General features: G+C 37.3%; 1 protein-coding gene across 1 annotated transcript in view; it reads left to right on the forward strand.

Moving 5' to 3' along the window:
• Positions 1-21,455, forward strand: part of MALRD1 (MAM and LDL receptor class A domain containing 1) — a 518,391-nt gene that overhangs the window by 241,129 nt on the left and 255,807 nt on the right. Inside the window, exon 28 of the mRNA XM_020872693.2 lies at positions 19,470-19,715. Coding sequence (XP_020728352.2) covers positions 19,470-19,715 — 246 coding nt within the window. The remainder of the gene's footprint in view (positions 1-19,469; positions 19,716-21,455) is intronic.

The raw sequence follows: 21,455 nt of genomic DNA on the forward strand, positions 1-21,455 counted from the left end.
TTTATTATAATTAATCTCATAGGTATAGATCTAAAACTGGTACTTTGTTCTCTTTTGTTGATTTATTTGTCTATTCAATATCCTGCATATTTTAATGTAAATGTGATTTGATTGTGATAGCTTCATATCTGTCAGTTTGGGGAGAGTTGATGTGTGAATAGTACTGAGTTTTTCTATCCATGTATATGTCTCTAATTGTTTGAGTGTTCTTTAGTTTCTCTCAGTATTACTTTGTAATTTAATTGTATAGATTTTAAGAAATGCTCAAAAAAGAAGGTCAAACTTTTAAATGTTTTAGTGCTATTTCTAGTGGCAGTGTTTTATTTTATCTTATTTTGCAGAGGCTTGTTGCTAATGTCTAATATTTGGGGGACGGGAGAGAAGTATATGTGTTGGAGAAGGAAGTAGCATGATTTATATCCATACTCTGTAGGATGAAGTTGAAAATTGAAAAATCAAGAATTAACATTGTAAATACCTTATTTAGACATACTGGAAGTTATCAGACAAAATAGATGAAAGTGAATGTATACAAAGTAAGACAATGTGATGAGTGTAGGATGAGACATGGGCTACTTGAAGTAGTCTTCAACTTTTAAAACTTCATATATATATATATATATATAATTGAGACTATATATAATGACCATATAAGATTATTTTCATTTTTAATACAATCATTAGGTTGCTCAAGACTTGAATTACCAGTCAAATCATGTATTTTTCATTGTGATTATAGTCTTCATCAATAAACTAAAGTAAGATCATTAATGATGCTAAAAGGAATATTCTTGTGAATTAAAGTTCCCTAGCCAAATGATTATTCTTTTTTTTCCCCAATTGTTTTTATTAGTTGGAGGCTAATTACTTTACAATTTTGTAGTGGTTTTTGCAATACATTGACATGAATCACCATGGATTTACATGTGTTCCCCATCCTGAACCCCCCTCCCACCTCCCTCCCCATCCCATCCCTCTGGTTCATCCCAGTGCACCAGCCCCAAGCATTTGTCTCATGCATCCAACCTGGTCTAGCGATCTGTTTCACACTTGATAATATGCATGTTTCGATGCTGTTCTCTCAGATCATCCCACCCTCGCCTTCTCCCACAGAGTCCAAAAGTCTGTTCGATATATCTGTGTCTCTTTTTCTGTCTTGCATATAGGGTTATCGTTACCATAATGATTATTCTCAAGTGGACTTTTAAAGATTAAAATTCTTAGAAAAGATGAGTTTACACTTTTGGGGGAAAAAAAGCCAAGCCATTGCTGAAATTTATGTTCTTTCAACAGTAGACAACAGAAAAATAAAAGTTAACCTCAATTTTTTTCCAGAAGACTTATTTCTTGCATTATATAATATTCTAAACATACAAAAAATGAATGACAAGATAAGCTGTAAGGGAAAACACTTCTAGAAAAAAAAATTAATTAATTAATTAATTAATTAATTTTACTTTATGATATTGCATTGGTTTTGCTGTACATTGACTTGAATCTGCCATGGGTGTACATGTGTTCCCCATCCTGAATCCCCCTCCCACCTCCCTCCCCAATATAAAATTTTTTAAAGGAATGACGTCTAAGTTTCTCACACTTCAGTATATGTTATTCCTCGTCTTTGCTTGTTCAGTCACTCAGTCATGTCTCACTCTTTGCGACTCCATGGACTATAGCCCCTCCAGGCTTCTCTCCGTGGGATTCTCCAGGCAAGAATACTGGATTGGATTGTCATTGCCACCTCCAGGAGATCTTCTTGACCCAGGGATCAAATCCGTATCTCCATCTCTGCATTTGCAGGTCGATTCCTTACCATGGTGCCACCTCACTTTAAATCAATTGCCCTTGGATCTACAGGCAGGGCATTATTCACAATGTTTTCTGAAAATTATGAATATCAATTAGCCAAGATGCTTTGGCAATTATCACATAGTTTTGTGACTCTGATCCAGATGTCAGAGCGAATATATAGGTCAACATGGAAATTGAAAAATTGGAATTTCCTTTTGATTAGATTTGCACTGAATATACAAGAACACAGGACTTCACTGGTGGCTCAGATGGTAAAGAATCTGTCTGCAGTGCAGGAAACCGAGGTTTGATCCCCTGGAGAAGGGGATGGCTACCCACTCCAGTGTTCTTGCCTGGAGAATTCCATAGACAGAGAAGTCCATGAGGTTGCAAAGAGCCAGAACACACCTGAGTGACTAACTTTTCATAGAAGAACACACATTTATCAGTTCAAAACAGTTTCTGACTAGCTTATTTCTCCCTCAGGTTGGATGGTGCAAAAGCAATTGAACTGAATGAAATGCTGTTCTTTACTGATCACTTAGCATAAATTATTGTTTGTACTGGAAATTGTTTGAGAAGCTATTTGTGAAGCGCTTTCATTTTGGCATCTTTATTGTCTTTCCAAAGAAAGTCCATTTAAATACATGCATGCGTTAGCTACTTTTTAAAATGTTGTCAATGATTTAGACTGCATATATAAACACATACTACTATTTCTTTTAGTGCTTTAGTTATTTAGACGGCATACATAATACAATAAAATAGTGATACAGAAATTCATTCTCTTCTAATACAGAGAACATTTTAATATACTGGAAATTATGCTGTATAATCTGGCTAGAATATATAGCTTAGATTTCAATGTATATTAATACTATTGCCAATTTTAGATAAATTAAAAATTTCAGTGTAATATTCTTCGTGATAGGTTTTCACATTGACGATTTGAAGACTGGGATTTCCTGGCAGTCCAGTGGTTAAGACTTTGCCTTCCAATGCAGGAGGTGTGAGTTCAGTCTCTGCTTGGGGAGCTAAGACCCCACATGCTTCATGGCCAAAAATCCAAAAACATAAAACAGAAGCCATATTGTAAAAAATTAATAAAGACTTTAAAAATGATCCACATTAAAAAAAAAATTTGAAGATTGAGGCAAAGCCCAGTAGCAGAAATGGTAAAAGCTGATTTCTGTTTTCTGTTTGTTATCGCAAACCTAGTTAGTATATTTTCTGAAACTCTAAGTATGTTTTTAGTGGAAGTTACATCCTTTTCTTTAAAGTTGTAATGTATTTTTTAAGTGATTTGAGGAAGCATGTAAATAATATTTATATTGAAGTGTATACACACACATATATGATGAGATTTGCTGGTTAGATATATCACTCCAACAGTTGTATGGAAAACAGGTTCAGATGGGCAACAAAGATGGTTATAGTCATCACAGTCTTCTCCTTTGAGGTAGAGATGGTATACTCAAAAGAGACCCCCATCTGGCTCTGCAATAGTGTCTTCCTGATACCAGAAGGTCACAGGTACATCTTTAGAAACTTTATCTCCCCCTTGGTCAATAACAGAGGAAGCCTTGGCTACCTTGGCACCGTGGTAAGCCTTCCAGGAATTTCTCAAGAATACATGGACTTGGTTTATCAAAGACATGGCCAAACTAATGTCCACTGGGTGGCAGCAGCCATCCAGGCCCAAGAATTACTCTAAAAGACTCTTGCCTTGGACCAGTAATCAACCAGCAACCAGTCTTTATTGTTTATTTTGTGTCTTGTGTATGAATGTATTATTCTTTAAGGAAGACTTTAAGTTTATATTGTACATGTCCTGCCAGACACCACATGAATTGGCCCCCAATTTAAGACACATATTTTAAAGATGGTTCTGATGGACCTATTTGCAGGCAGCAATGGAGATGCAGACATAGAGAATAGATTTTGGACAAAGGGGGTGGGGAAGGGAGAAGGTGGGATAAATGGAGAGAGTAATATGGAAACATATAAATTAACATATGTAAAATAGATAGCCAGTGGGAATTTGCTGTTTGACTCAGGGAACTTAAACGCATGCTCTGTGACATCCTAGAGGGGTGGGATGGGGTGGGTGGTGGGAGGGAGGTTCAAGAGAGAGGCAACATGTGTGCCTATGACTGATTCATGTTGGTGTATGGCAGAAACCAGCACAATATTGTAATTATCCTTCAATTGAAAATAAAATTTTAAAAAGATACATATTTTAAAAGAATATCATTTATTGTAGATGACTTTAAAATGAATCTTAACAATTTAAAGAATATCTTTATATTTTGCCTCAGTGTATTTGAAACATATAATCTAGTTCATTTGCATCCTCGTTAGGTTGTTCTGAAAACCATCGTAATATCCCACAACAGGTCACTTTATTGTAATTAGAATCATTTGAATAATTCATTGACTAAGGTTGGAACGTAGATAATAAGTGCTGAGTTCTTATTATGTCCTGATGCAGGTGTAGGTGGTCTCTTTGTCCCAAACACATTCACTGAAAGAATGGACCTGGTATTGGCTCCTGAGATGTGTGTCCCCTTGATTCAAAGAATCCTATTAGGCTAAATGATCTCTATTGATATTTCTGCCTCCAGTAATTATTGTTATACTTGGTTCTTCATTATTCTTAATATTATTAGTCTTATGAGACCGAGTGTAACCAGAAACGACTGTAGGCCTAGACACACAGGAATAACTTTACGTGTTTTATGTCCACTGTCAGTCCTCTGAATTGGTGCTTCCTTGGAAATTCAGCTGGACCAAAGGAAGCTGTCCCTGGTTAATTACACATTATACTTTGAAAAATGGGTACTGTTTGGCAGGTGATAATGCTTTCTAGATTCTGCATTACAGTTCACCATCAGACTCTGAACCACAAATAGCAATGCTATATAGTGGGAAGAATATTGAACTTGAATTTTTTTTAATGAGTTTTAGCCCTTTGCCAGCTCAGAGTTAAAAATAGAGCCTTAAGTAAGTCTCTTCACCTCTCTGTGTCAGCTTCCTAACATTGTAAGTATCAAATGAAAGAGACTAACTAATTGAAACCTAACTAGTCTTACTGCCTCTAGTCACTGCCAATTTCAGGTCATTGTTCAGTTTGAGAAGATTAAACCTTCTAGAACCATACTCTGATCACACTGCTTCTCTGCCAAGAATTACTCAATAGCTCTCCTAAGCTAAAAGATAAAATTCAGACTTCTTAGATGGGTATTCCACTTTGGTTCTATTCAGCATATGTTTCTTGAGTAGATATTATATATATAAAAATGTTCTAGGCTCTAGTGATGCCAAGATAAATATCATAAGCCTCTTGCTCTACTGTAAGGAGTTTAGGATTTAGTAAAAGAGCATCTTTGTAAATGAATAATGATTTTTAAAAATCTTACAATGTACTATAGCATTATGGTAAAACATCAGTGTTATAAGGGTCCTTCCAAAATAAATGATAAAATAATAATAATAGTAATACTGATAACAGCTATCCTTTGTTGAGAGTCTGCCATGTATGGTACACAGGGAACTCTTTGGCATTTTAGATGCACTTTTCTGTTTGTAAGATTATCTTTTCCAAGTGATATAACTTAATGAAAACATGACTTAGCAAAAATTCTATGAATAAAAATGAGATTCAGACTCATATTTGCTCAATTATAACACCCATGCCCACTGTATTAGTTTTATATTGTTATAACAACATACCACAAATTCAGTGACTTTAAAAGAAAACAAATGTATCTCATAGCTCTTTAGGTCAGAAGTCTGACATGAATCCCACTGAGTAAAAATCAGGACACTGAGTGTCCTTAGGAATGCATTCCTTGCAACAGGCTCTAGAAGAGGATCTGTTTCTTTGCTCATTCAGGTCTTTGGCAGAATTCAGTTCCTTGCGGGTGTAGGGCTAAGGTCTCCATTCCCTAGCTGGCAGTCAGCTTCAGATCATACCCAGTGTTTACAGGCCATCCATGTTCCTTGGCTAATGACCCTCTTGCTCCATCTTCAGAGCTGATAATAGTGGAGCAAGTCCCTTTCATAATTTGACTCTCTTCTGCCTCTTTTTCAGTTTTTGTGCTTCACTCTTCTGCCTCCCTCTTTTGCTTTTAAAGACTTATGTGATTAGTTCAGGACTACCTGGATAACCCAGGGTAATAGTCCCATCCCAAGATGGCCACCTTTAATCACATTCACCAAAATCATACACCTCCCCACCACCCCCCCCCCAACGCCACACACAAACTACCATTTCACAGGTTCCCCCCAGAGATTTGGGCAGGAACATTGTAATGAGTCATTGTTCATACTACCACACCCATTTTATCTTTATCATTTTTCCTAAAGAATGAGGGATCTAGTAAAGTGAGATAAGTTTGATCTAATGGAATTGTAGATTTTCTTTGGATAGAGATATACTTAAAACTAGGAAGAGCATGATTAAGGACTCAGGGACATAAAGGTCCATGTGTGTTTTTTATTTATTTATTTACCAACCACACCTTGCAGCATGCCAGATCTTAGTTCCCAGACCAGGGATCGAACCTGCACCCCTGCTGTGGTAGCAGAGTCTTACATGCTGAACTGCCAGGAAAGTCTTGGTACATGTATGTTTAGAAGGATGGACAGATACCTGTTTTGAATTAAAGGGAGATGATGTAGTAATGAAGATTTGAGATAATGATTTAGAAAGTTGGGATGGGAGTGGCATGTGAATGTCTTTGAATGATGTGCTCAGGAATTTAGACTAAATTCCATTAAATTCAGAGGAAATGTTCTGACCATGACAAAGACAGCTGAGAATCCTGTATGATCATATCTGTACTAAAGTCCACATATGAATTTCAGAGTAGGAGGACATACATTTTGAGTTCTGACCCAGTTTTGACCAATTTACTCTCTACATGATTGTTCTTAAGGTTTGATGCAAAACAAGTATAATCATATATACATGTGTGTATAGAACTAAAGAACCTCTTGATGAAAGTGAAAGAGGAGAGTGAAAAAGTTGGCTTAAAACTCAACATTCAGAAAACTAAGATCATGGCATCCAGTCCCATCACTTCATGGAAAATAGATGGGGAAACAGTGGAAACAGTGGCAGACTTTATTTTTGGGGGCTCCAAAGTCACTGCAGATGGTGATTGCAGCCATGAAATTAAAAGACACTTACTCCTTGGAAGAAGAGTTATGACCAATCTAGACTGCATATTAAAAAGCAGAGACATTACTTTGCCAACAAAGGTTCATCTAGTTAAGCCTATGGCTTTTCCAGGAGTTATGTATAGATGTGAGAGTTGGATTATTAAGAAAGCTGAGCACCAAAGAATTGATGCTTTTGAACTGTGGTGTTGGAGAAGACTCTTGAGAGTCCTTTGGACTGCAAGGAGTTCCAACAAGTCCATCCTAAAGGAAATCAGTTCTGACTATTCATTGGAAAGACTGATGTTGAAGCTGAAACTCCAATACTTTGGCCACCTGATGCAAAGAGCTGACTCATTGGAAAAGACCGTGATGCTGGGAAAGATTGAAGGTGGGAGAAGGGGACGGCCGAGGATGAGATGGTTGGATGGCATCACTGACTCAATGGACATGAGTTTGAGTAAACTGGGGGAGTTGGTGATGGACAGGGAGGCCTGGCATGCTACGGTCCATGGGGTTGCAAAAAGTCAGACACGACTGAGCGACTGAGCTTAACTGAACTGAACTGATATGTACATGTATATATATTTCTATAGGTACACACACATATGAAAGTGCTTTGTAAATTATCAATGTTATAGTAATATTAGTTTGGATCTCAAAGTTGATTTATTTCTTATCCACAAACATGCTGTGAATTGTACTTATTATTATCATACCACTTGTTGATTGCTGGAAAGACATTTTCCATTCTCTGTGATTCTTCCATGAATTCTACTCTTCTTTTTATAGTAGTTAAGTACTTAACTCCTCTCTGGAGTCATCACTGGTGACCCCAGTGTTACATCTCCTGTTATCACTCATCTTTCTTAGAATTCACTTATGCCATTCAGTTCTCCCATCATATACTGAATTATATTCTCAGCTAACCTCTAGTATGCATTGTTGTTATTTATAAACTCTGTTAGGACAGAGATGTAGTCTTCGCTTCTTCTTATTTCTTAGTTTTTCCATTTGGCCTAGGATTTTATGTAATGAGTTATAATGAAAAATAACACAAACCTCAGTGTTAGATCCATTTGTGTCTAAATCCCAGCTCTGCCATATACCAATAATGTGAATTTGCACTTGTTAATTAATATTGGTGTAAAATCAAGGTAATATTTATTTTTCAATGTAGTGAGAATTAGAGGTAATATGTATAAAATGCCCAGCATTGGTTGACATTCAGTTAATTTTAGCTATGATAATGACGTGAAAATGAGAGTCATTTAGCTGTGTCTGACCCTTTGTGATCCCATGGACTGTAGCCCACCAGGCTCCTCCGTCCATGGGATTTCCCAGGCAAGAGTACTGGAGTGGGTTGCCATTTCCTTCTCCAGGGATCTTCCCAACCCAGGGATCAAACCCAGGACTGCTGCCTCAGAGGCAGATTCTTTACCATCTGAGCTATCAGGGAAGCTACGATAATGAAAGTGATGACTATTAAACAATGTTTTTCTTTTTAACCAAGCATGTGTTCACCTAAATTTAGTTTTATATAGTTATTTACATAGTGATCCATGTTTTCCAAAGCATCTTACGATCATTTATTTATATTTCAGAACAACCGTGAAAGTGAAGTCAGTTTTAACAACAGTTTTAGTAATGGAAAATTTTTGTACAGGAAGGTTAAAAGAAGTGATTAAGACCAGACTTTGAATTCTATGAGTGGATCTTCGCGTGGTGAATTTGCCTGCTCTGCTTATTTAACTATTAGCAGTTAGCCTTCTCTCACCAAAACTGGAATTCATATTCCTAAAACTATCGGACATTTGCATATTTTCATCAAAAATTTTTAGTGCCTTGATTTTGTAGCAGACAATCTGGAAAAAAGAAAACTAGACTGTCTCCTGTCAATTTCTTTGTGTGTACATTATTTTCCCTTGTATTTTTCAAATACTTTGGGAGGAAATGATTTGTTTACCTTTGATTACCTTCATTACTTAAATTCTTTCAGCTTTCATTCCCTTTCTCATCTCTCTCAATGTGTGACTCTTCCCCCTTCTCTTTTTAAACACATCATATGTGTGGTTCCATGTGTCAGTAAACTTCAAGGAAAATTCAGCATTATCCTTCTCCAGAGAGAGCACTTAAATACAGCAGGTAGTTAATATTTGCCAACGTGTGCTTTGCTGTGATAATGTCTTGGTGAATGTATAGATGTTGAAGCCATTTATACCTCCTCCAGCTCAATTTTCTCATCTAAACAAAGGAATCCTGGTCTCTGATCCCCCTGGGAATTGAGATGAGGACAGTATAATACATGTTAATGTTATTAAAAATAAGGTATTTCTATTATTATCTATTATGATACTAATATTTTTCTTGTAAATAATAATAGAAGTGTATTCTGTCTCAAATTTTCCTCCTCTCCTGACTTGAATAAATGGTTAACTCATTCAGCCAATTTTTCATACCAAAAACCTAAAGTGTTCTTGACTTTTCCCATACTGATTATTTACCTTTGAATCTATCAGAAATTTCTGTGACCCTGTTTTCTTTAACATATTTCCCAATTTCAGCCACTTTTCACCATCAGCTCAGCTACTCTTCTAGAGACAATGTTGACAGCTCAAGGAGTTGAGTATTCACTATGTTCCAGGCATTGCTTGCTTAATACTCATTCCTGTGTGTCTGAACCTACTTCATCCCTAACCATAAGAGCCTCCTAGTGGGTCTCCTTTTATGTATTCATGCTACTCTTTCCATGTACCAATCAAGAAATTTTTTAAAATTTGTTTCTGGGTGGTATTCAGCTCATTTCAGTTTAGTCCCTCAGTCGTGTCCAACTCTCTGTGACCCCATGGACCGCAGCACACCAGGCCTCCCTATTCATCATGAACTCCCAGAGTTTACCCAAATTCATGTCCATTGAGTCGGTGATGCCATCCAACCATCTCATCCTCGGTCGTCCTCTTCTCCTCCCGCCTTCAATCTTTCCCAGCATTAGGGTCTTTCCCAATGAGTCAGCTCTTTCACATCAGGTGGTCAAAATACTGGAGTTTCAGCTTCAACATCAGTCCTTCCAATGAACATACAGGACTGATATCCTTTAGAATGGACTGGTTGGATCTCCTTGCAGTCCAAGGGACTCTCAAGAGTCTTCTCCAACACCACAGTTCAAAAGCATCAATTCTTCAGCACTCAGCTTTTCAACTCTCATATCCATACATGATTGCTGGAAAAGCCATAGGCTTGACTAGGTGGACCTTTGTTGGCAAAAAATGTCTCTGTTTTTTAATATGTTGTCTAGATTGGTCATAACTCTTCTTCCAAGGAGTAAGTGTCTGTCTTTTAATTTCATGGCTGCAGTCACCATCTGAAGTGATTTTGGAGCCCCCCAAAATAAAGTCTGCCACTGTTTCCACTGTTTCCCCATCTATTTTCCATGAAGTGATGGGACTGGATGCCATGATCTTAGTTTTCTGAATGTTGAGCTTTAAGCCAACTTTTTCACTCTCCTCTTTCACTTTCATCAAGAGATTCTTCAGTTCTTCTTTACTTTCTGCCATAAGGGTGATGTCATCTGCATATCTGAGGTTATTGATAGTTCTCCTGGCAATCTTGATTCTAGCTTGTGCTTCTAAGTTTGTAACTAAATTCATTGTATTAGGCTCTCTTTATCCTTTGATTCCATCTGTTTACCCATTTGGTCACTTCAGTTTTTACTGAAGAGAAAGTATTAAAATGCCAATAACATGTACCTTACATACAATGAAATATTAGTCATAAAAAGAAATGAATTTGAGTCAGTGTTAGTGAAGTGGATGAACCTAGAGCTTGTTATACAGAGTGTAGTAAGAAAGAGAAAAGCAAATATTGTATATTAATGCATATATGTGGACTCTAGAAAAATGGTACTGATGAACCTATTGCAAGGGAGGAATGGGGACACAGATGTAGAGGAGAACAGACTTGTGGACACAGCAGAGGAAGGAGAGGATGGGACGAATGGAGAAAGTAGCACCGATCGTGTGTAAATTTGTACTTTAGCCTTCTTATCCTTAGTTACCACATTTGAAAATAGAGGTAATGTTTCTTACAATGTTGTTATGAGGATTAGAGATGATATTCATAAAATGTCTAGCACAAAGCAAAGCATATAGGAGGTGATTGATAAATAACTAATTTTACCATTTACTTTAGAATTGCTCTTCACTCATTTTAACCATATTTTAGTATATATGCATGCTCATATATTTAATACTGTCATATGTATATATACAAAATTATACACACATATATATAATATGTGTGACTTATGCAACAAATATGTAACATATATATACACAGACATACACACAGAAGTACTGAAAATTAGTTTCACCCTAGGTGGACAATACATATTTGAAGGAAAGGGAGCCTATATTTTAATTTTGTTTTAAAAGGATTTTGCACTCAACTCACTATGAATGATATATACTAAGTGAAAAATACATAAACTAAAGCAAATTCAAACATGGTTTGGTTTATCCCAGTTAATTTTAGACATAATACACTGAACAAATGGGAGTAGCATTTAGGCACACAAATCCTGTGGATTTGCTTTGCTTCCTATTAATAGAATTTAGCTTAAATGGTCTGTTGTATATTTCCCTTTGAATTAGATAATTGCCTTAGTTTCATTACATAAAATTTTTGTTAACCAGGTCAATAGGGTTTACAAATGGAAACTGCTTTGTTATAGGATCAAATTATATAAAGGGAGTATTAATTTGGGATTGTGACTATTATGAATTCTGCCTATAGAAGTAATAGGTAAATTTTTGCTTAAAGTATTGAAAATGTATATTTTGAACAAACTGAATAGCTACTGTCACTATCCAAAACAAAAGGAGGAAAACCCAGAAGTATTTGACAATTTCATCACAGCAAAATAGGTCTGAGGTGACTGACTCTGTATAATTTTCTCAGTCTTGTATCTCAGAGTTCATCAGTTCAGACACAGTCCCGTGCCTGTTATCCTCGTCCAACAACCAGGACAGCAAGTCATTTTCCACTCAGCCATCTTCTAGGAGGCCTTCCCTGGTGGTTCAGTGGTAAAGAATCCACCTGCCAAGCAGGAGATGTGGGTTTGATCCCTGGGTCAGGAAGACACCCTGGAGAAAATGGGAATCCACTACAATGTTCTTGCCTGGGAAATCCCATGGACAGAGGAGCCTGGGGGGCTACAGTTCATGGGGCTGCAAGGAGTCGGACACGACTTAGCAGCTGAGCATGCACTATCTTCTAGGAAGCTCTCAGTCATCACTATGCTGTCCTCTTTGTTTTACTCAGTTCATTCATTCATTCACTCATTCATTGTTTTGTTCAGCCAGCAAACATATAGTGAGCACTTTGAAGTGCGTGTCGATTTCAGTCCCCCGTGGACCCTACTGACTGGCGGTGGAAAGAGTCAAATGCCAATAACCATGCAGGCACATATAACACAGAGTTATGAAAAGTCCTTTGAAGAAGAGCTGCCTTCTTTGAAGGCAGGTTATAACCTTTGAAGAAGGTTATAATAGAAGGATTTGACCAATCAAGGCTTCTTGCAGGAAGTAGAGATTGATGATTTTCAAAGGGAGAGTTGTTGAGGCAGGTAGGTGGTCCAGCTTCTATAAAGGGTCTGTGGTTGGAGGGGCTGGATGAAGGCCAGTAGGTTCATGGTGGGAAGTTAAGGGGAAGAGGATGATCAGAGAAGAGGCTGGAAAGGTGAGCAGCAAACAGACCTTGAGTTGATTCTCTGTCACCTTAGCAAACTTGGCCTTTCCCCTGACTGTGGTAGAGCACTGCATTCCTTCTAACTCCTTTTTTAAAACTGAAATTGGATTCAATTCTCCCTTAATTTCAACATTTCTTCCATAGCCATATGGAGTAGAGTGTATTCGGTCTCACACTTCCCATAAGCCATGGTGTCCAGAAAATTGTCAACATTCTTGCCACTAACTCCAGGCTAGTATTCCTCAAAGGAACTTCAGTCTGTTTGGGATTTCCCAATTATAATATAACTTTACAACTATAGCCCTTTCTTTAAACTGGGATGAGGCCCTGGTGTGTTCAGGCCTTTGTTCTCACCAGTTTCTTTTTAAAATAAAGCAAACTTCCATTTCATTACATGCACACAGTATTACCAAAAAGGAGCAGAAATTAAAATTTTTCTTTTGACTTTAGTCTTTGTTTCTATTTCCAGAGGAATTGTTCACTGCTTATGTATCTTTCCAGAGACAGTCAATAAATACACCAGCACACATGTATGTTGAGGCTGTGTATATATTCCTCTTTTTTACTTTAAAAATCTTATTGTTCATTTGCAGCCAAAGTCAATTTAAGGTGCATCAAAGGTTTGAAATCTTTGGAAAATGAAATCTTATACTAATCATACAGTCCTGGAAAACATATGGAAGGTTTTTATTTAGTATGGGATTGTCAAAAGTCATAAAAGGAAGGATGGAAAAATTTGACTGCATAGAAGTACAAAATACAATTTTCCTAAAGTGATTTCGATCTTGAGATTTAACTGTAGGTCATACTTGTAGCTCTAGCTTTGTTTTATGGCAACAGCTCCATTTGCAGTGTCTTAAATAAAAGTAATTCGCCTTAAATACTCAAAGCCTCTACTTGGTACCCTGAAAGACAGTAAAGAATGTTTTACATTTCTTGAAAGCAGAAATAGGACTTCAGAAAACAGAGATGCTTAGTGATCTAGCTCGTTCCTTTATGTTACTAAGTATGATACCCTCAAAATCAAGGTATATAAATCGTTCACCACCAAGACATTAGAAATGTTCTCCAAGTCAGAATTATTAAGAAACGTGTATCTTTACAGGTTCCTTTGTAATTATTTAAGTGTTCTTCTAAGAGAGAGTTAATTGAAGGTGAGCGTGCAATGTTAACGTAATATTTCTCAAATGTTAAGTATGAAAACTGAGTAAAAGTTGAGGAATGAACTGTTCTGACAGTGTATTTTGAATGAACATGAGTGGTAACTGTGTTAGTGTAAATTTCATCATCCTGATCAAGACTGTTTGAAAGTACTCTTTGAATATTTGGATTGCTACTATTTGGAATGAAGAAGTGGGAGCCTGCAGGCACAATATTTTTATGTTTTTTCCAGCTGGCAGTTTGTTCCCAGTTGAGGGCTGAGTGAGCCTTTGGCTAGTAAGCCTTGCCCAGGAAGCACAGAAGTACAGAATGCTGCTCTTCTCAGCTAGGGCCTCAGCAGGACTGCAGTCACAGCCAGTTGGAATCACGTTAGAATTCCACGTTAAGCTGGAATCCTTAAAACCTACAGGCCTTTTTTCTGCCTAGACTTCCCTCCCTGTTTCTCCTTCATTTCTTATTGCAAATCACAGTTCCTCTACTTTCTTTGTTGTTGTTGTCTTTTGTTTGTCAATTCTTTAAGGCCACCACTATCTATGTTATGGAATTTTTTTCCCACATGTTATCTCCATGCTAATAACATTAAAGTAGATCCCACAAACCTTGATATTTTCAAGTTTTTGCTGAAAATTACTAAAGGGAAGTATCAAGAGGCTTAAAAATAACAAATAGGAAGGCCTTTGAAATCTTTTGGCATCTCCCAAAGCAATTGGTCTGCCGTGGTTTGCCTACTGCAAAGACAATAACCAGAAAGGTTTTATTTTCTAGCATCATATCACCCAGAAGGTTTGGTTGCTCCACTGAACTCTCTTGCCATATAAACAGAATTGCAAAATGAGATAAAGAAATGCATCTCCTGACATTCAGGACCTGGTCTAGAACTGTCAGCTAGGCCTTGAGGTTGTTTTGAGCTGGTGCTTCTCCTGTTTTTGTGTAAACAGTTTCACAGAGCATAAGCATCAGACATAGATTTTCCCCAAGTTTCTAGTTGCTTATGGCTGGATAATAATTCTGTACCTTCTTACTCTTTCTTATATATGTGCTTAGAGCCAAAGTCCTCTCATTACTTATTTTGATGTTGAAATTATTTCTGATTTGACCAGTAATTCAGCCTTTCATCATAATGATGTAATTGTTTTGAGCACTTTTCTAATTTTTGGCACACACAAAAAATTCCCAGGCTCATCTTGGACCTTCTTTTCCTTAGCCCCAAATAGACCATTTTTCCAAGAAGACCTAGTTCCTTGTAATGGGGAATAATATTTAAATATTGTAGAGTTTGGGACAGAGAAGTGACATTCAATTTATATAAAATATCTCCATGGTTTTTCTTGGTAAATATTTTTATTGAAGTATAGTTGATTTATAATGTATTAATTTCGGCTATAGAGAAAAGTGATTTATATAGCTGTGTGTGTATATATACATTACATTCTTTTTAATATTCTTTTCCATTATGGTTCATCATAGGATATTGAATACAGTTCCCTTTGTTCCCTGTGTTGTTTATCCATTCTATATATAACAGTTTTCATCACCATCATTCTTTATTGCTTAATGTACCATACAGGGAAGTGGTAGGCTACAGAGATCAGGAAGGAAAGTGTTGTAATAAAATCACACACAGAAAATGATAGTGGCTTGAAGCAAAAGTAGTTGTAACATCACCTCTCATTACAGAGTAGGATTGAAAATTGACAGAATTCACTGAAAGATTATATATGAGTTATGAGATAAAATATGATATATGAGTACAGTATTATATATAGATATATATTATTATTATTACTAAGAGACTGAGGAGAGGAAACTGGGGAGAGAGTTATGCTGGTTAGGGGATAGGACCTGGAAGAAGATTTCTGTGTGCAGGTAGGGGCTGATATATTTGGGATCTTCTACCATTAGGACTTCCCTGGTGGCTCAGAGGGTAAAGCATTTGCCTACAATGCGGGAGACCCAGGTTTGATCCCTGGGTGGGGAAGACCCTCTGGAGAAGAAAATGGTAACCCACTCCAGTACTCTTGCCTGGAAAATCCCATGGGAGAAGCCTGGTAGGCTACAGTCCATGGGGTCGCAAAGAGTCAGACACAACTGAGCGACTTTACTTTACCAAGAGAGGGAGCACCTGGGCTTTCTTAGAAAACCTCATTTTGTGAGTAATGCCATCCTGGTGTGTTGTCTGGTGTTATCAGTCTTAATATCTGAACCAAATTTTGGACAGCGGTCTACCTTGAAACTGAGGATAGTCCAAGCTCTAGGAGTTGTAGTAATAATATATGTAATATTTTATCTCATAAATCATATGTAATCATTCAATGAATTCTGTCAATTGTCAGTCTTATAATTAGAATATATCTTATCACCTCTAAGACTGATGCTTACATACATACCAAGATGCTTTGAAAATTCCCTGGATGTAAAACATATGGGGAACGGCTGTCAGTCATTAAGTCATACATTAAAAAGTGGAGTCAGACTTCCAATACAGAGCTCCTTACACGACGTTTTTCTCTCCAAGCAACTGGAATTATAGAGTTGCCATTAACACAGATGGAGAAGGCTGTTCAGTGAGGAAGTTTGAAGGGGAAGAATCAGATTTTGAATTTAAGCATATTAAGTTTCAGAGTCTCTGAAGTTTACGTGGGAGTTTTTAAAATTTTGTAAATTGTTCTTCCTTACAAAATCAAGGGCTTCCCTACTGCTCAGATGGTAAAGAATCTGCCTACAATGCGGAAGACCTGGGTTCGATCCCTGGGTTGGGAAGTTCCTTGGAGGAGGGCATGGCAACCCACTCCAGTGTTCTTGCCTGTAAAATCCCCATGGACGAAGGATCCTGGCAGACTACAGTCCATTGGGTCACAAAGAGTCAGACCCAACTGAGCGACTAAGCACAGCACACAAAACTAAGCTGCCATCAGGAGGGTCACTGCCTAATTTAAACAGTATTTTTTTCTGTAAAAATGAACACAGTTTCATCAGATCCTTAATATAAATCATTTAAACATATACACCCTACTTTTAGGTAGCTGATTTCTTTGGACAAAACAATAGGCATGGAAAATAATTTAGAAATAGTTAAATAATATTAGTTGATAACCTCCCTTAAATTTACCAAAAAATGCTGTGTATTGTTTTATGGATAAGAGCACATTATCGCAGTGAAATTTTCTTTATTAACCTAGAGGGCTGTCTGTTCAAATTAATCTTGTGTAATATTTGAATTATTGTATTTTAAATTATGCAGATATTTATGTTTTATAAATGTAAAACAGTGATTCACATTGTGACTACCTTAAAATATTAGCTATATTGATTTTGTAATATTTTTCCTCATGTTTCCACTTAGAGACATGTCCAAGTTATTTTCTTGTGTGTTTTAAAGGAATTAGATTTTAGCTTGACCCAGTTGCTTTGGAGAAAAACATCTTCAAAACCAGTAAATTTGCTTTTATTCCCCAGACAAATTGAAATGGACAGAATCAATACAAATGTCAATAATATAAAATCAAATGATCTAGTAATTTCTCAGGTTCTCAACAGATCCATGAGAAATAATGCATCTGGTAGTCAACAACAGTGTTTCATCCCTCGGTGATCTTGTGTCTTATGGTAGTAGACCTACCACTGTTCTTCAAGTCAGTGGATTTAAAAAATAATTCTGAAGACAACAGACCTGGATCCAAATTGCACTATTCCTCTTGAGAATTCAGCAAGTCTCTTAATATCTATAATCCTCAGTTTTCTCATCTATAAATGAGAGGGTTAATGTAACTGATCTCCATTTCTGTGTAGTTCAAAAATGCTTTAATGTTACAATTCTCAGTCAAGCTCTGTAATTGAAACAGCAAAGGTCTTTTGTCTTACCCTCCAATCTGCCGGCTGAACGGGGCACCTAAATAAAAATAGTTTAATCTTACACTGCAAGAAAGGAAAATGTTAGCAATTAACCTAGAAGACAGGAAAGTTTTGTTAGAGATAGAATGCATAGTTGAAATTTGTTTTCAAAGGCATTGCACGTATAAAGGCCATTTAATTAGGCAATCTTGAACGTGCAGTCCAAGAAGAGCTTAGCACACAAAGTGGCTGGGAATTCTCAGCACCAGTTCTTCCCCGCTAATCTCTACCCGGCCTTCCATTCCTTTCCTGCCACTTCTCCCGTCTTAGCCATCTGTTTTCTAAAATGTGAGACTGATCGAGAACATGAAAGCTTTTCTATGAGGCTCTATCAGCAGCAGTTTCCAATTCTCAGAACACCTTCCATTAAATGTCTGAATCACCTCCTTCCTCTAATCCACACTAGTCCTCAACCTCCAGACACTCTCTCCAGCCATGGAAACGCCCATCTAAAAATGAAGTAGGAAGTGGTATTACCAGGTCCCCTAACTGGCCAACCAAGGAGGAAGGGAAACAAAAATTCAAGTACTATAGAGTCACAAAGCAAATGGGAAGCTGACGTCACCACATCAAAACTTTTCCTACTGAAATATTGTCAACCACGGTGGTTATGTTCTATTGAAATATTAGAGCAGAATATTTATCACTTGACCGTGCCTATTGAACTAGTTTATTATTTCCAAAACACTTTAACTAATTCATTTGACTTATACTTACTGAGTGCCTGTGAATGTTCAAGCACTCTTCTAGTGTTAGAAACCAGAGGTCCCCAACCTGTTTGGCACAAGAGAACAGTTTTGTGAAAGATAATTTTTCTGTGGAGTGAGGATGGGGGTATAGTTTCCAGATAATTCAAGCCCATTACATTTATTGTACACATTATTTCTATTATTATTACATCAGCTCCACCTCAGATCATCAGGCATTAAATCCCAGAGATTGAGGATCCCCAATATAAACAAGTCTCTCTAATTAGTTTAGCTCTTTACTATTATTTTTTTCTTTTTTTTTGATCAGTAGACTAAAACTCATCAAATATAGGAATGATCCAAGTCACATAACTGATGACTTATCAGATCAGTTCAAACTCAGGCATGCAAAAGCATCGTGCTTTATCTTAAAGTTTGTAGAAAAGTCTTTATGAATAACATTGCTTTGTAGGAAAATTGCTCCTTAAGTTCCATATAACTATGAAATAAATAAGCATTTTGGAGGAAAAAAATCTGTTGGAAGGTTATATATTAGTTGTATATGCATGCCCCTGCTTCTGAGGAAGTGTGATATATGTTTGGCTTCTGATAAATAATGGAGTGCATGGATACTGATGGAATGTACCTTCAAATACCCCGTGTTACATAAGTTCTTACTACCCTGAAGATCTTGTTTCAGGATTAAATATAGAAAGCCTCTTTTTGGTTTTCAGATCTGATTTATCTCTTTGAGGATAGCTCACAGGACATGCTACATTTGAGGACGATTGGAGTACATTCCTAGATCAATAAAATGATTGATTTCATTTTGAATGATGCTTGTGAATGAGCTATAGACCAGAACCCTAGAGGAGATTATGGGAGAGAGAGACAGAGGTCAGACACCCCAAACTCCTAAGAACACCATGTTTTTTCACATATTAAAGGGAATCTACTCTCCCTACTTTTTAACCTCATGAACATGGTAGGAGTGTTTCCTCATCCTTTTTGTTTGTTTGTTTGTTTTAGGTTACTGTCCACTTGGCTATCGGGAATGTCAGAATGGCAAATGTTTTAAACCGGAGCAGAGCTGTGATTTTGTAGATGACTGTGGAGATTATACTGATGAAAATGAATGCGGTGGCTCCTGTACTTTTGAAAAAGGCTGGTGTGGTTGGCAAAACTCCTTGGCTGAAAACTTCGATTGGGTTTTGGGGGTTGGCTCTCCACAGAGCCTAAGACCCCCCAGAGACCACACACTTGGAAATGAAAATGGTAAGTTATCAGATTGTTCCAGTTACTCTAATCTTATTCACAGTGAGCATCACATTGTCTTTCCTGAGAGCATCAGAGAGACCACCGTGGTGCCAGGACAACTAAGTCAAACATTTAATGAGTACCTTTGTCTCCCAGGACTGCATAGCAGACAGCCTCAGATGGGGTGGTGTTAAAAGCAGACATTTATTGTCTCACAGTTTGGGGACTAGAAATTTGAAATCACGGTGTCAGTAGGGCTGGTGGTTCCTGTTGAGGACTTTGAAGGAGAATAATCTATTCCTTGCCTCTCACTAGCTTCTGGTAACTATGGACGCTACTCGGCTTGTAGTTGGGACTCCCTTCCTGTCTTTGCGTTGTTTTCCCTCTATGTATGTCTCTGTGTCTAAATTTTTCCTTTTCATTCCAATAATCTTATTGGACTAGAGGCCACCCTCATGACTTTATTTTAACTTGATCATCAGCAAAATCCCTATTTCCAAAGAAGCCTACAGTAACCCGGATAGAAGTTAGGACTTTCACATCTTTTGGGGGGGGACACTATGTAATATATAACAGTGAGTAATTAAAATTGAATATTGCTTTGATAATTGTAGATGGATGATAACATAGGCTGCCCTCAGGTACCTTTTTGAAATGACACATTTGTAATCAATAACCTTGAATTCTACTATTCATTTGATCAGTGGCAAGTCATGTAACTTTTCAGATTCTCAAATCTCTCCTCTGTCCAGCAGAGATAATAAAATTTGCCGTGGAGTTGTCAAGATCAAGGGAGATGGTCTGTATTTGGGGACAGGCAGTTAGAAAGCCCTAAAGGTGCTATGCAGATGTAGCTGTAAGATCATCTCTGTGAAGGGTGCTTGGAATGGCTCATTTTTACAGTGAGCTGAACCTATTTCTCAGATTCTTTGGTCAAGGGGCAAAAGACATAAGCAGAATAAAGAAGGGATCTTGAGTTCCTGGCTGTTACAGAGTAGAATAAAGGTGTTTAAATATTGAAGTTTCACAGGCCTATGATAAAATAGGGGCTTCCCTAAAGAGCCCACCTGCAATGCAGGAGACCTGGGTTCGATCCCTGGGTCAGGAAGATCCCCTGGAGGAGGGCATAGCAACCCACTCCAGTATTCTTTCCAGGAGAATCCCCATGGACAGAGGAGACTGATGGGCTACAGTCCATGGGGTCGCAAAGAGTCAGACATGACGGAGAGGCTAAGACACAGCACATGATAAAACAGAGCTCTCCAAGCCAGACCAACCATGCCAAAGAAAGGAAGGTCTGAGTCCCATTCTAACACTCAGCTCTACATACGTAAAATGTTTTGGACATTTGGATAAATAAGCCAAAAACTCAGTATCTTTCCTTGTATGTTGTATATTAAAATTCTCAGCATTTTATTTGTGCACTCAAAAGGTGACTTTTTGAAAGCATGTCATATTTCTCTATTTATATTTCATAGAAAATCTTCGCATTGTTTCACAGTAACTGGATAGTTTGGGGAGTCCATGAAATGATTTCTGTAACTGTCTCATTGAGTCCTTGGCATAAATATTCTGTTAGATCAGTTCATCTGCACACTGTGAAGTGCTTTGCTAAAAGCACAGACAGTTGGAAATTGTTCTGTCAGTGAGCTGGAGGCAAGGCTATTAGATTTCCTCTCTCTTTCAAGTAGAAACATCTTTGGCAGTTGAGATCCTATGAAATGTAATTAAAAACCCTACGATAGAAAAACTAAAATG

The sequence above is a fragment of the Odocoileus virginianus genome, chromosome 9, assembly GCF_023699985.2.
Source record: "Odocoileus virginianus isolate 20LAN1187 ecotype Illinois chromosome 9, Ovbor_1.2, whole genome shotgun sequence".
In the NCBI taxonomy this organism is placed as follows: domain Eukaryota; kingdom Metazoa; phylum Chordata; class Mammalia; order Artiodactyla; family Cervidae; genus Odocoileus; species Odocoileus virginianus.